This window comes from Dipodomys ordii, unplaced genomic scaffold (genome assembly GCF_000151885.1).
Source record: "Dipodomys ordii isolate 6190 unplaced genomic scaffold, Dord_2.0 Scaffold13, whole genome shotgun sequence".
In the NCBI taxonomy this organism is placed as follows: Eukaryota; Metazoa; Chordata; class Mammalia; order Rodentia; family Heteromyidae; genus Dipodomys; species Dipodomys ordii.
Window position 1 is genome coordinate 12,129,150 of NW_012267229.1, and position 14,199 is coordinate 12,143,348.

At 50.9% G+C, this 14,199-nt stretch overlaps 2 protein-coding genes across 2 annotated transcripts in view; one reads left to right on the forward strand and one right to left on the reverse strand.

Annotated features, from left to right (window-relative positions):
* Nucleotides 1-2,312, reverse strand: part of LOC105981464 (chromosome unknown open reading frame, human C20orf202) — a 15,908-nt gene extending 13,596 nt beyond the window's left edge. The window contains exon 1 of the mRNA XM_013010654.1: nucleotides 2,281-2,312. Coding sequence (XP_012866108.1) covers nucleotides 2,281-2,312 — 32 coding nt within the window. The remainder of the gene's footprint in view (nucleotides 1-2,280) is intronic.
* Nucleotides 2,313-3,029: 717 nt separating this feature from the next.
* Nucleotides 3,030-5,000, forward strand: Tmem74b (transmembrane protein 74B). The gene has a single exon (XM_013010790.1). It carries the CDS (start codon nucleotides 3,067-3,069, stop codon nucleotides 3,736-3,738), a length of 672 nt encoding a protein of 223 aa, XP_012866244.1. The 5' UTR covers nucleotides 3,030-3,066; the 3' UTR covers nucleotides 3,739-5,000.
* The last annotated feature ends 9,199 nt before the right edge of the window (nucleotides 5,001-14,199 follow it).

The window sequence follows — 14,199 nt, forward strand, 5'->3', positions numbered from 1 at the left end:
CGCGGACGCGGCGGGCCGGCTGGCTGCCGGGGCTTTCTGCGCGGAACTTTGGGTATGACAGCGTGGACCTGCGTGTGCGTACCCGCGCGCAGGAGGCTTTGTGTACAACTCATGCGTGCGTGTGTCTGCCGATTGGATTTGTGAAGCTTCGCCCATCCTCGCTGGGCTTCTGTTTCCCTGGGTGCTAGGGTACCTACGCCATGGGCCGGGTGTTGGGGCCTGGGCAGGTCTGGGGTGGACATGGCTTGGATCTCAGCCGTCCTAGGAGGACCAGGGGAATCTTTCTGAATGGTCTGTCTGTCTCTCTGTCTCCCTTTCTCTCCTCACTCTATTCCCTCCTTAGTACCAGAGTGGCCCGCGGGTCACACTGCTGGCTCCCCGTACCTGGGGGTGTGCCTTTCAGGACCTGCCCCACTGCAGATGTGTATGGTGGTGGTGGTGTGTAATCAATGGGCACCAGAACATGGCATGGCATGGCCTTGAGTAACTAACTGGTGGGCACCGGGACCTTAATGAGAAAAAAACATATTCTAAAACTGAGGGTGGAGGGAACCCCCCCCACACACACACACTGTCATCCTATGGAAAAGTTTTGGGTTCTTGCAGGGTGAAAGAGAGCCCCAAGCCAGGAATTTGAGCACCCAGATTTCCTCTGGGATATAGGGTTATCAGGGAAGAGGTAGGATATTCAAGGGGACTGATGGGTGGGGCACATCTGAGCACCTTAGCACCGTGGACCGTACCGTGGACCGTAGCTTATGGTGCTAAGAATAAAAAGTCAGCCAGCTCTCCTGTCTTTCCTGAGCACTCACCAGGGAGTGAGAGGGCCCTAGGCAGGACCTTCGGGGCTCTATTACAGTTGGACCAAGTGGAGGGCAGGCAAGGAGCAGGATGAGCTGGGGAAGGAGGGTGGAGTGCTGTCACCGCACACGAAGCACAGCTGTGCAGGCTTTAGGGTACAATCATCTTAGAGCACCTGCATTCAACTGGCTCCCTCATGTGTGCCATGGAATCTGGGCATGTTTCCTGTTCCCTGTGAAGATTAACCAAGATATTCTTCATCCTGAATGGAGGGTCCAGAGTCCAGCACATAGTGGGTGCTCAGTGAACACTTATTAAATGAATGCTCCGGAAAGAGGGACAAAGTGACAGAATTGTCTGTAGAAGCAGGTCTTGTGCTCAGATGAAAGGCCCAGTGCTGCCCGTCCACATGGTTCGGAAGGTCAGAAGAGGAAAGCCTATGCCTTCTTGCATGGAACCTCTTGTCCTCAGCATGTAATACTTCCATTTCATTCATGCTCACTTCATTCATTTGCTCAGATTCACACATACAACTGCAGAGCATGAGAGAATAAACACGAGAATGCACAGCATCAGGTATGTGTGCATGTGAGTGCATGTGTGCACATGTGACAGATAGCAGCACAGAGCCATTCTGAATCTAGGGGATGGTGTCTCTGGGATGTGTGAGCACTTGTGTGTTCAGGGGGCCTGAGTATCTGTGCCCAGGGCCCAGCAGAGCTACCTGCTGTGTGGCTTTGAAGTGAAGGAGGGGCCTGTGGGAAAGAGACAGGATCTGGGTGAGACAGGACTAGGCTGATAGCTGTCCCTGGGTGTTAGGAAGGAATGGCACCAGAGTGGGCTGATTCTTCCATTGTTCAAGAGAAGAAAAAGCCAGGCATCCAAAAAGTAAAATGGGCTTTTGCTATACATATAAGTGTGTGTGTGTGTGTGTGTGTGTGTGTGTGTGTAAAACTAATTCACTGAAACCAGACTAGAAATAAAACAAAGCAAAAATTTGTGTGAGTCAAATCTGGCCATGGGACTGTAGATAGGTATTGTTTGACAGATGTGCCCGTGTGTGTGTGTGTGTGTGTGTGTGCGTGCACACACACACATGCATGCGCACTTGTTTGAGCATGGTGGGATATCCCAGCTATCCTAGCTTTGCAGCTTACGGAGTCCCCCTTCTCCCTCCTCCCCCTTTTCTTCTTCCCCCCTTCCTTCCTCCTCCTCCTAACCTCTCCTATTCAGTTTCAGTCCTGACTCTCAGGTCTGCACCTCCCCGCCTCGCTACTCCTTATCCCAAGGAGTGAAACACATAGCTTGTTCTAGCCCCAAGCAGCCTCCCTGTGAGATGAGCCACCACAGGGCCAGTCCGTGCTCAGGGACCAGTGTGGTGTCAGCTCCCCCAGCCCCCTGGCTTCCTGGTGGACCCTGCCCTCCATTCTCCTTCTGCTTCCTTTCCTACTATCTGTCCTGCTGCCTTCTGAAACTCACCTGGATCTCAGCCCTTGGAGTTCTAACGCCATACTCCCCTGACTCCCCGGCCTGGCTTTCAGAGCCCTCTGAGCTGCCTCTGGGGCCCTTCTTTTCCTTTCCTGAATTCCCTCCTAGATCACCTTACTTATGGGGAGCTCCATAAGTCTGGCCCCAGGAACAGCAAGTCTCAGAGGCTTCCCTGGTTCCTCTCCTTTGTTCTCACCCCTCTCCATCCTCACCACAAATAATGATGCTCATGCATTGAACCAGCCAGGGCCTCATGTGCATTGTACTTGAAATCCTCACAGCCACCTTGGGAGGAAGATGTTTTGTTTATTCCCACTTTACACATGAGAATAGTTAGTCTGGAGAGCCACCCACACCATGTGCCTAAGCTCAAGATGGACTTAAAGCCTATGGCTGCCCTAAGTCCCTCCATCGCTGACACTTCTGTGTGTTGCCTCCATCCCACACTAGGCCTGTGCAGCAGGGAGTGCTGCTATCCTGTCACTCCATAGACGGAGACACAGAGGCCTAGAGAGGCTGAGGGACTTGTTCAAAGTCACATACCAGCCAGTGCTGGAGAGGATCTTTGCGTGGACCATACTGCTGTGTCATTGTTCTTGTCCCCATCTCCTCCTCTGTGTGTCCAGCCAACCCCGGGTGGAACCACACCCATGGACAAGTGTGACGTCCCATCGCAGCAGGCATTTACTTGGCAGAAGTCGGCTGAATTCAACTAATGTGCTGTTTTCTCTTCTAGCTGCCAAGGGGCCAAGGGATGAACTGGGGTCTTCCTTCCCAATGGCATCGATCCCTGGACTGGAACTGAAGACATTGAGCAATGGTCCCCAGGTCCCAAGGCCACCCAGAGTGGGTGTGGATAATGCCTGTTTCTCCTCTGAGGAGCATGAGACTCGATTCCAGTACTCTGGGGATGCCAGACTGGGTGGCTCCCCCAGCTCCCCAGGGCATGTTTCCTCACTGCCCCGGTCTCAGAGGGACGATTTGTCCCTGCATTCAGAGGAGGGGCCAGGGTTGGAGCCCATAAGCCGCCCGGTGGATTATGGCTTTGTTTCTGCCCTGGTTTTCCTGGTGAGTGGGATTCTCCTGGTGGTCACAGCCTATGCCATCCCCCGTGAGGCCCGCGTCAACCCAGACACAGTGACCGCGAGGGAGATGGAGCGCCTAGAGATGTACTATGCCCGCCTGGGCACCCACCTGGACAAGTGCATCATCGCGGGCCTGGGGCTACTCACAGTGGGCGGCATGCTCTTGTCTGTGCTGCTCATGGTCTCCCTGTGCAAGGGTGAGCTGTACCGCCGGCGGACCTTCGTCCCAGGCAGGGGCTCCAGGAAGACCTACGGCTCCATTAACCTGCGCATGAGACAGCTCACTGGGGATGGAGGCCAGGCCCTGGTGGAGAATGAGGTTGTCCAAGTCTCAGAGACCAGCCACCCCCTCCAGGGCTCTTAAGTAGGATCACACCCTTGGTGGCTGCTTCAGCTGCAGGTCTAAGGCCCCCAGAGGCCTGAGCTCCACATAGTGCCCATGGAAGGAGTCTTGGTGCCAGAGAAGGAGACAGAGCCTGGGCCAGGCCACATACATGCAAAGTGCTCACTGATCTGTTTTGCAGCTTGAGGTTTTGCATAAGGTTTTGTTTGGAGGGGGATGGCTTCTGCTGCTAAAAATACAAAGTTTGGAAACCACTGCTCTTGGAAGATGAGGTCTCTTGGCATTTCTGAGGGCTGAGAGTTGTTTGAAAGATTGCCCAGGCCTGGGGGAATTCTGAGACCTCCACCAGCCTCTTCTGCCACGGTTTGATCTTGGCAGGGTAGGGTGGAGGGGGATTTTGAGCTCTGGCCATCCACGGTGGCAGATAGCTTCTTGAAAATGGGGATCCCATTCAGCATTGGGGTGACTCCTGAAGCATTCCACTGACTGAACTATAATCTCCCCCACTACAGACAGCTGTTAGGCTTGTCCATAAAGTGAGAGGTTAAACTGCACAAACCCTTAGGGCCAGCTCTGCCCTGGAAATGAGAACCCCCCAACTCTGACCTGGGCCATTCCTCCAAGGACCAGCAGGCACGAGTTATTCTCAGTGACACATTCTGGCCCACCCTTGGTGATCACCACTTGGTGACTCAGGAGTGGTGATCTTAGGCCTTCTAGAGTCCTTTGGTCCAGTTGGGCTAAATCTATCATTTGCCAAAACCTTAGTTTTGGTCTTGGGGTATCACTTCCCGTAGTGCAGGTGAGTGGGAGGCCGTGAGGGCTTTGCTGTGTCTGTGGCACAAGGTGGGCCATTGTCACTTCCTTTCGCAACCGTGTGTCCCTAGGAATTGACCTCATCCTGGTAGTAAAAAATGTTGTTTTTCTTTTAAAGAATTTTTTTAAATGCTGAATTTGTAGCAAACTATAGATATGATCCCTGAAAGTATACCCTGAAGGTATAAATGCTGAATTTGTAATCTTTATTTCTCCTCTTAGTAGTTAACATGCAGCCACATTTGGGGAGAAATCAGGCACTTTTAGGTAGATACTCCAGCCATATTGATCACTGTTTGTTTTTGGTCCTGTGGAAATTTTGCCCCAAACTCCCTTTAAACTTCTAACAGGGAAGGGACACAGATTCTAAGGGCAAGGGGCTGTGGGTGTGTAAGGATTGGGGGCTTCCAGAGCCCATACCGTCTAAGCCACTGGTGAGTTGTTTTGGTGATCCCCTAGGGGCTGAGGATCTGGGCTGTCATGGGGTATGGATGGGGTGGGTGGTGGGGGGAGGCAGGGGGAGTCTGTGGATTGGAGATGTCCTGAGTCCCTGTAACAAGAGCCTTCAGTCTAGCGAGTTGAGCCTCTGGGGCAGTGTAATGTCACAGCTTCTGAGACAGATCAAATATCTGCTTCTGCTGGCAGTCTTTGCCCAGAGCTGAGGGCCCAGTGATTGCTGAGGGGACAAAGATGGTAGAGCTTGGCCTCCCAGGTTTGGAGGTAGTGGTGGTGAATGGGTGGAGCTTGCCCAGCATGTGCGGGAGGATCACAAGTCCTGGGCTTGTGTAGACAAGTCAGTCTCTCTCCCTCAGGCTCCAAGCAAAGGAACAACGCAAAGAATTCCACCCCTGGTGAACCACAGTGGAACTGGACCATCCCAAATGATGGGCCCAGGCTTTGCAAATCCATAATGATAATAATAAAAATGTGAACCTAAGCCATACTGGTTCCTGTGACAGTGGCGGGGGGGGGGGGGGCTTATTTGGTTCTTAAACCTGTGAAGAAGCTGAACCTGAGATCATCCACTCACATCCATTGAAATGCAATGAATTGTATTGAGGGGGGAAAAAATCCATGAGAAGATTAAATTCCAGGAATCTCAGGTTTTTCTCTAAACCACAGAAGCCTGCTTTGCATGCTGATGCGGAAACTCCTTTAGAAAATGTGGATAATGGATCGAGGCAGTCATTACCTTGTCAGTGAATTAAGAAAAACGTGAGAGATGCCAAAAAACATTTCCCTAGATTGCAGCTGAGCTCTCCCAAACTGGCAGATCCCAGACAGAAAGGAGTCAGGTAGAGGGTAGATGCCTAAGAAGGTCCTTTGTAGGGTTTTTCTCTCCCACACAACAGGCTACCATGGTTCCAAAAGCCGGATTTTCCTCGCAGTATCTGAACACATCGCGATTTTGGAGAGCAAGCCCTGGGGATACTCATGGCTAGCCTTCGGCGCCTTCTCACTCTGTACCTCTGGCCCACTGGCAGATCATGCTGGTTCCACTTTTAGTCTCATCACAGCTCATTCCTTGGCCACTGATACCCATCCAGGATACTCTCTGGGGGTCTTGGCTTTCTTTCCTCCCCCTCCCTCCCACCCCGTGTTCAGCTAGGTCAGGTCATCCCTCTGCCCTAAGCCCTGCTAAATGTCTCTTGTTCTAAGCAAAACTCAGCCAGAGGTGGATGGAGGCAGGACTAGCACAGCTCATGCGTCCAGATCCCTCCCTTGCACAGCCCCCTTCTGAGGCCTTCAGAGGCACCCAGTCCTGGGCCTTTGGAAGTCTCCACTCACTCATCTCAGGTGCTGGCTGGGATCCACTGCTGTTGCTCCCTTTCTCAGGAATATTACCTTCCCTGGGATTCCCTTTAAATGCCCTCCTCCTTGCACACATGCATCTGCCTACATGCATGCAGGTGCATATGCACATACCGTTGTGTGTACACACTCACATCCTGTAACACACACACACACACAGCTTCCTCTTGTCTGACCTTGCTCAGAAGCCAAGGACACATGCTCTGGGAAAGCAGCACCAAGCCAGGGCATCTTTTGGATGATTGACGATGTTTGCTTTCTCTGCCAGCTACAGGCTGTGCGGTTCCCAGCATGCCTCCCTCCCCACTGTCAGATCTGCCCTTTCCAGGGTGGGCCGCCATCTCCTTCCATACTCTCTGCACTGCTTCCAAGCCTCTTCCCTTGGGGAGAAGAGGATGATGTCTAAGACGTTTACCTGGGCACTTTGGGAGGGGACTAGGTGAGCCAGGTCCTGCCCAGTGTTGACTTTGGGCAGGTAGGTCTACCTCCTTGGACTTCCAGAGTAAAACTGGGCAGGTAGAATGTGGTTCCTTGAATGTCAAAGGGCAGAAGCAAGAGGAAGATGGAGTGTCAGTAGCACTGAGGAAGGCAGAGACACTCAGAGGAGAGAAGCTTGCTGAGATCGCTCCCAGATGCTGGTGGTGAGTACCTCATCACTGAAGGGATGTTAGCAATCAGGCACTGTATATTCAGGCATGGAGCTTGTAGAGTCTGGTGAGCTCCCTGAGCTTTTACACCTCCTGTGAGAAATGCCAATGCTCCATTGGCCAGAGCCTGGCTAAAGACAAGGACAACATTAGCCCAAACACCCTCTTCCAGGCCTAGTTTGCCCAGGGACAGATGGGCAGAGGTACCAGGCCACCTGTGAAGTGCAGAGTGTGACAGGATGGCCACCTCCCTCCTCCGTGTGTGTGTGTATGTGTGTGTGTGTGTGTGTGCGCGCGCGTGTGCACATGCGTGCACATGTTGTGATTCCCCAGGGGAATCTAGGCTGAGAGCAGAGCCTTCCAGAAGGACTGCATGAGATCTGTCTGATGGAAAAGTCAGTCAGTGCCTCTAGACTGCCAGGGTGCTGAGAAGGTGCCCAGTGTCTTGTAGACTGTTTCCTGAGCTGTGTAAGTGACAGTGCGAATCTCAGTACCTTCCCCAGAAGCCTGTCCAGGAAGCACTTAGCACGGTGCTTACTCACTTGATGCTTTCTGCGCCGGTGCTTCCTAATTGTTTGGTAAATGTCAGCGCTCAGGTTCATTTATTCAGGCACATCTAATCTCCATTCTTCACACACAGCCCCTGTCCTGGAGCCACTGCCAGGCTGGCTGGGGAATAGGGCAGTTCAGTGGTCCCTGTGGTGATGTGGGAAGCAGGGAGGCTTGTGCATGGGGGGGGGGTGCGGATGAGGCAGCTGTGTGAGCTGGAGTAAGGCTGTCCTGGTAGGGGAAGGCTTAGTAGGAATCTCAAACAATGAAGCAGCACCCATGTGGGATGAGGAGAAAAGACACCCCAGACACACACAGAGGCCAGCGTGAGCCAAGTCCTCCACAGCAGGCAGAGTGGGGATGGGGGGGGGGTAAGGTCTACAGGTTCTGTGCAGGACGGAGTGGGAGATGACATGCTGGAGTATGGGGGGGTGGGGGTGCGGGTGGAGTTAGTAACTGGCTTGCAGGTTACTGTGAAGACTTCTACAGGCTCCAGGAGTAGCAGAAGCTCTGTTTGCCCTTGGATGGCTACAGATGTGTGTACCAGGAAGGATCTGCAAGGGCAGATGCAGTGGGGGAGGACTGTAGCACTGTGGCTTGCTGGGGGAATTCTCCAGGGCTCCCGCTGCAGTCCTGACCCCAGCATGACCTCAAGCTCCCTCGTGTGACCTCTTACCTCCAAGGTCAAGACACAGCCACTTTCACTGAGTGAAAGGGAGCTCACTAACCAGCTCTGCTAGCAGGAAGACTGGCCTCAGGGAGCAGGGAGGGAGCCGGGAAGGTGGCGGCTGCCTTGTCAACCTCTTCCCAGGAGGTATGGTGTCTGGGCCCTCACTGACTTAGGGCCAATGACCTTCAGCCACTCCTTTCCAATCATCTCTTTCTTCTTCTCTTCTACTCTCCCTACATCCTTTGATCCCTGTCTCTGTGTCCACCTCTCTTTCACTGAAGCTGCTCAGGAGCGGCCAGGCATCCAGAGGTGAGCTGTCACTTTTGCTGACTCTCCTGCCAGCCGCCAGCCACTCCTGAGCCCCCACCAGATGAAAGCTGGGACCAAGTGCAGATGTCTGCAGGGCTTGGCAGGGACATCAATGAACGCAGCGGGTGGCTGTGGCAGTGGTGGCAGGACCAAAGGGCATCTGTTCCAGCTCTGGCCAGCTGTTCCCTGTGGTCACCAGAGCCCCGGGTTTCTCAAGGGCAGCTGAACAGCTCAACTTTTAAGTGGGCGCAGAGATGATGCCAGGCATTATCACATTGCCGAGGCCACAGCTGGGGACAATGAGATAGCACATGCTGGGGCTAGAACAGCACCCACTCACAGTGATGGGGGCACAGACCATCTGAGGTGCCCAGCCAAACACCATTCATTCATTCATTCTCTGGTGCTTGGAGATTCAGCACTAAATAGACAAAATCCCAGTGAGTTTGTTTGTTTTTTCAGGGCTTTGTGCTTGGCAGGCAGAGGCTCTACCACTTGAGTCATGCTACACCCCTTTTTGCTTTAGTAATTTTCTAGATAGGGTCTCCTGACCCTCTCCCCCTCTCACCTAGGCTGATCTGGACCACAATTCTATTTATGCTTTCCTTATTCCTACCACTCATGAGTAGTTTCAGTGAAAGAAATGTGGACATGGAGGAATCCAAAAGGAGATTGAACACCTGTCATCACCTCCATTTCACAGATGAGGAAGACCAAGGCATCTGCAAAAGTCCACACAGCTGATGAAGCAGGGACAAGACTTTTATAATCTCACAGGTGGCCAGATCCTAATCAGCTCCATCCCTACCTTGGTTTTACAGATTGGCAAGCAAAGGGGACAGGACTTGCCCAGGGTGTCTATGGCTCAGGCCCATCCCTTTTCATGAGCTTCTCATGGATGCAAGAAGCCTGAGGATGAATCTGCTCCTGTAGTTCTGAGGCAGGAATCCTAGGCATAGTTTTCCTCCCTTCAGGGATGCCTCCCTGTTCTTAGGAGTTGGACAATCTGGGTTCTTGGGTAGACTGGTCTGGCATAACCAGGCTCAAAGTTCTCCCAGGGCTTTAGGGCAGGCAGGCGCTGGCCAGGGTGCTGAACTAGTACAATGCTCTCCTAACTACTCAGGAGAGCATCAGAACCTCCATGACTGTTTTGGCCAGTGTTTGGTGGGAGAGCCTTGGAGTTGAAGCCAAGATTTTCTAAGGTCAGTGTGGCTCTGGGAAGGTCATCCTTACTCATCTGCCCTGGACTTGCTTTTTCACTTGTTCGTTGAGCTTCCATCTTACTAAACTCAGAAGGCTGAGGTGAGCAGCCGCTGGGGGCAAGTGATTGCTATCCTTTAGAGCCCAAACCTGGTTTTGACACCCAGAGAAGCCTCCAAGGAGTTTACCATCCAGAGGGCTCTGGGCTTGTCTCCTCTGCAAGGTGGAGGCTGTGCTGGGTGGACCAGAGTCCCCTTCTGCTCCAGGCATTCTGGAACAGTAGCTGTTAAGATTAGGAGTATGAGGAGCATTTTGCCAAAGAATGTTTTTGTTTATTAGGATCGCACAGCATTGTCCTTTTTCAGACAGGCCTTGATTCTTCCCAGCTTCTGGGATGGGTTTGGCCAGGGCATGAGGTCTAGGACACCTCTATTGAAAAAAAAATGCTACAGCTGTAGAATCAATGATCCCTACTCTGCCACCCCCCTGGGGACATCTGGCACAACAAATGTCACTAGGAGGGTTTATCTTGGGTTTAGGGAGCACTCCTTGAGATGGTATGCCTAGCATACTGGGCACCATATTAATGCTTGTCCCCTGCATTGGGGAAAGCGCAAGGTTCCTATTCTTTGGCTCATTGAGTCTCATCTCACCTACCCATAAGACCTTGGTAATAATTGTGACTGGCACCCACTGGGCCACAATTACCTGCTGATATGACACGTTTGCCACACACTGGCAAAAGGAATGTGGGGTCACATTCACGCCTGCCTTCTAGGGTCTGTCCTATCACCAGGGCTGGAACACCACACTGCCTCACCCCCAGTGCTGGCTTAGACTTGCCTTATAGCCTACTAGCAGAGGCAGATTCAGGGCTCATCCTAACTGGAGTGAGCCAGGGTGTGTTTGTGGCAAACAAGGTCTGGGACCCAGATCCTGCCTGGGTCTCTCTGGAGCAAGAAGTCAACACTACCCAGCAAACATGCAAGTGTTAGGACAGCAAAAGGTAGAGGTATGCTTGTGGGGTAGTGAGTCCTGTGTTTACCAGAACTGCACCACAGTGTTTGAGATTAGGTGACAGAGAACATGACCTACTCCCTGTGTCCCAGTTGTCCTCCTGTGAAGACAGCCATGGGTCTGTAACACAGTGTTACTAATGAAAACAGATAGGAGGCCCCAGGGAGGCTGGGCCCTAAAGAATGAGTCTGTGTGGGACTCGCCACACATTCTTTAACTGCATCCACAGGCACTGCTCAGCTTAAGAATATACTCGGCATTGCAAACACTATGCATTCTTGGGATGGGGCTTAAGAGACTCATGACTTGGATTGGAGGTGTCCTGAAGTTCAGGATGGAGAAGGTAACACAAGGGGCCACTAATCTAAGAATGGGAAAAACCATCCAAAGAAGAGAAAGTGGAATGCGGGTCAGTACAAGGTCTGCGGCACTTCAGCACCACTGGAAGACAATGGTTTAGAACCAAACTCATATTCTACTTGTGTAAGCCTCTGATGAACTATGATATTTCAAACCATGCAAGGGTGGTGCTGTGGACCTCACTGTATCAGAACAGGTCATAGGAACTCACCTGAAGGACTGTCCTGTATCACATCTAGCCAAGAACCATCCCCCAAAGTCACAACTTCTCTGTGTCTCACTGGCAATGGCTTGCCCCAAGATGGCTGTTCAAGCCATGATCTGCTCCCTGAGGGTAAATGCTCTTCTTTCTTGCATGACATAAATATAGGTAAAAAACAAAACAAAACAAAAAACCCACACAACCAAAACCACAAGGTGAGCTGAGAACCACTAGGTTGGCTGGACCAGAAGCTGAATAACAGAGCTGGCGAGAATGACTGGAGTTCTCCACACTTCTGGGTGTGAGGACGGTGCGGTGCTGTGGAAAACAAGAGTTCCTCACCAGCAAGAAGACTCCTTCACTGCCCAGACAAACACAACTCATCTGCCCACATAAAATCTTGTACACCACTTTTCATAGTAGTATTAATTGTAATAGCCAAAAAGGAGAAACTATCCAACTAGCCATCAGCTGATAGATTAATAAAATGTGATATAGCCCTATAATGGATTATTCAGCCACAAGAGGAATGCAATAGGCTACAACAGGAATTAATCTTGAAAAAGCCGGACTGATTCCATTTATGAGAACTGTCCAGAATATGCAGATTTTTAGATAGTGGACTAAGAGTTGCGGGGACAGAAGAAAAGGGTGTAAACTGCCTGTGGGCATGGAGCTACTTTTTGGGGGGCAGTAAAATGTCCTGTCGGCAGATGCCTAATACTATAAATATACTACAATTCACTGAATCACAGTACTTTAAACAGGACAGCTTATAGGTAGTTTCTCTCTCTATAAAGCAGCTACTTTGAAGGAAACAAAGAAAACAGGCTATTAATGCTGATGTTTATTGTCAAGGCTGTTTTAGGTTCTACAAGACATGGCCTGAAACATGCCACTGCTGCTTGTTACCATTCATAGCTCAGACAGAAACAGCAGCAACAGCCTGCCGGGAAATTCAAGCCCCACTCACTGCCTCCCTCCCCCCACCCTCCTCCCTCCCCACCCAGTCCCACGGCATTGCCAGTGTCCTTGATGCAAAACCACATGAAAAATGGCTGATTCTGCAAATGAATCACTGTCTTCAGAAAACAGGACTTTATATATGATTCTTTTTGACCTTTTGCTACTAGAAAATCAGTGGCCAATTTATTGTTTACATTTCCTCTTTTCCTAAAATCAGAGTTCTAAAAGTTACCTATATTTGCTGCAGATATCTGTCCAATGGCCTTTAATCCAATACTCCTCTAAATGTTCCTCTGATTGAAATGGGTATGTTTATGAGGAAATTGCTCCTTTAAAGCCCCGTTAGCTGCAGGTATGGTCCAATTCCAAAACAGAGACAGACATTCCACCCATCCACCAGCCCTCAAAGGCAGTTAAGAGCAATGATGGCATTTGCACTCATGCCTTTCTTTCTCCACAGCATATGTTCTAAAGGCTTCAAGGTGGTCAGCACTCTGTCTCCAGGATTTGTGCTAGTGTCTGATGTGGGAACTGCCAGAAATACCCGGAAGACCAAAGCTGAGATTCAGCTCAGGTAGAAAAGTTTGCCAGATTCCAACTCAATGGAAGAAGCTGGAGTGGAGTATACTTCTCAGATGTGTGGGAGGCTTGAGATTGGGAGGATCATAGTTTGAGGCCAGCTTGGGCAGAAAAGCATGAAACTCCATCTTAAAAGAAGCTAGATGTGGTAGCATAGGTCTGTCATTGCAGCTACAGTGGGAAGCCAAAAATAGGCAGATCAAAGTCCAGGCACCAGCCATGGCAAGTAAGACCCTATCTTTTATCAAAAATAGTGCAGAAAAAAGCTGGAGGTACGGTTTAGCAGTATAGCACCTGCCTAGCAAGCATAAGGCCCTAGTAGTTTAAAATAAACACCAACAAAACCCCCCAAAAAACCCAAAACAGATTCAGGGAGCCCACTCATGCTAGCCTGGTCTCAAGTCAGTTTCTACCTGAGACTAGCTCTGGACTTGTTCAGTTTTTCCTGCCCATTCTTGGGCTGAGCAGACAGGCAGTCCTAGGCTATAGAAAAAAGCCTGCAGCGCTTCAGAAAAGTGACAGCAGCCTGTTGCTGCCTACAGGAAATGCTGTGTTTCATTTTCAGGGAAGGAAACAAGGAAGTGAAAAGTGGAAGGACCCACTCAGCCGACAGTGCCAAGCCCACACCTGTCAGCTCAGGCTGCCAAGGATCCAGAGATGGCCAAAGGTCAGGAGGACTGGACAGAGATTTCCAGAGGCTCCCTGAATCCCAGGGTGCACGACCACACTCAGATGGAGCCTATGTTCCTGTGTTCTCCGCTGAGCCCCAAGAGAGACAAGAGACACAGATGGACTTAAGGCCTCAAACTTTTACTCTTTTCCTTTTGTTCCAGCTCCTAGGGTTGTTGCTATCCACAGAAAGAGACTTCATAATGTTTCAGAGTAGAAAAGGCAACTCTGATTTTACATGGGGCTACAAGGCTCAGAGAGGACTTTTTTTTAAGGACAATACAGAGCAAAAGTAAGATCAGCTTCAGGTCTGTTCTCATTATTCCTCTTCCTGAAGGCTACCGCTACCGAGGCGCACATGTACCTAGAGGTCTGCTCAGAAAAGGAGCATTTGGGAGGAGAATAGAAGCAAATGGGAGGATTCTGCCCTCATGTAGAGGGAACAGTATTTCCACATTGTGCTTATCCTGGTGACAATCATCCTGGTGGCCTATTGGGGGTTCCATGCATGCCACCCATCTGGGGCCCATTTTAGTAATGTCAGGAGCAACAGCAATGTATGAAAGGAAGGTGCTTGGGAAGCAAGAATGGTTCCTGGATAGGCAACAAGTCCTTTAGCCCTACAAAGACACAGAAGTCTCACAACTGGACAGCACTGTGCATTAATATAAATAAAAAAAGTGGAG

What these genes read in the sequence shown, in the direction of transcription:
- Tmem74b (XM_013010790.1), top strand. Translation starts at nt 3,067, where the DNA reads ATGGCATCGATCCCTGGACTGGAACTGAAGACATTGAGCAATGGTCCC.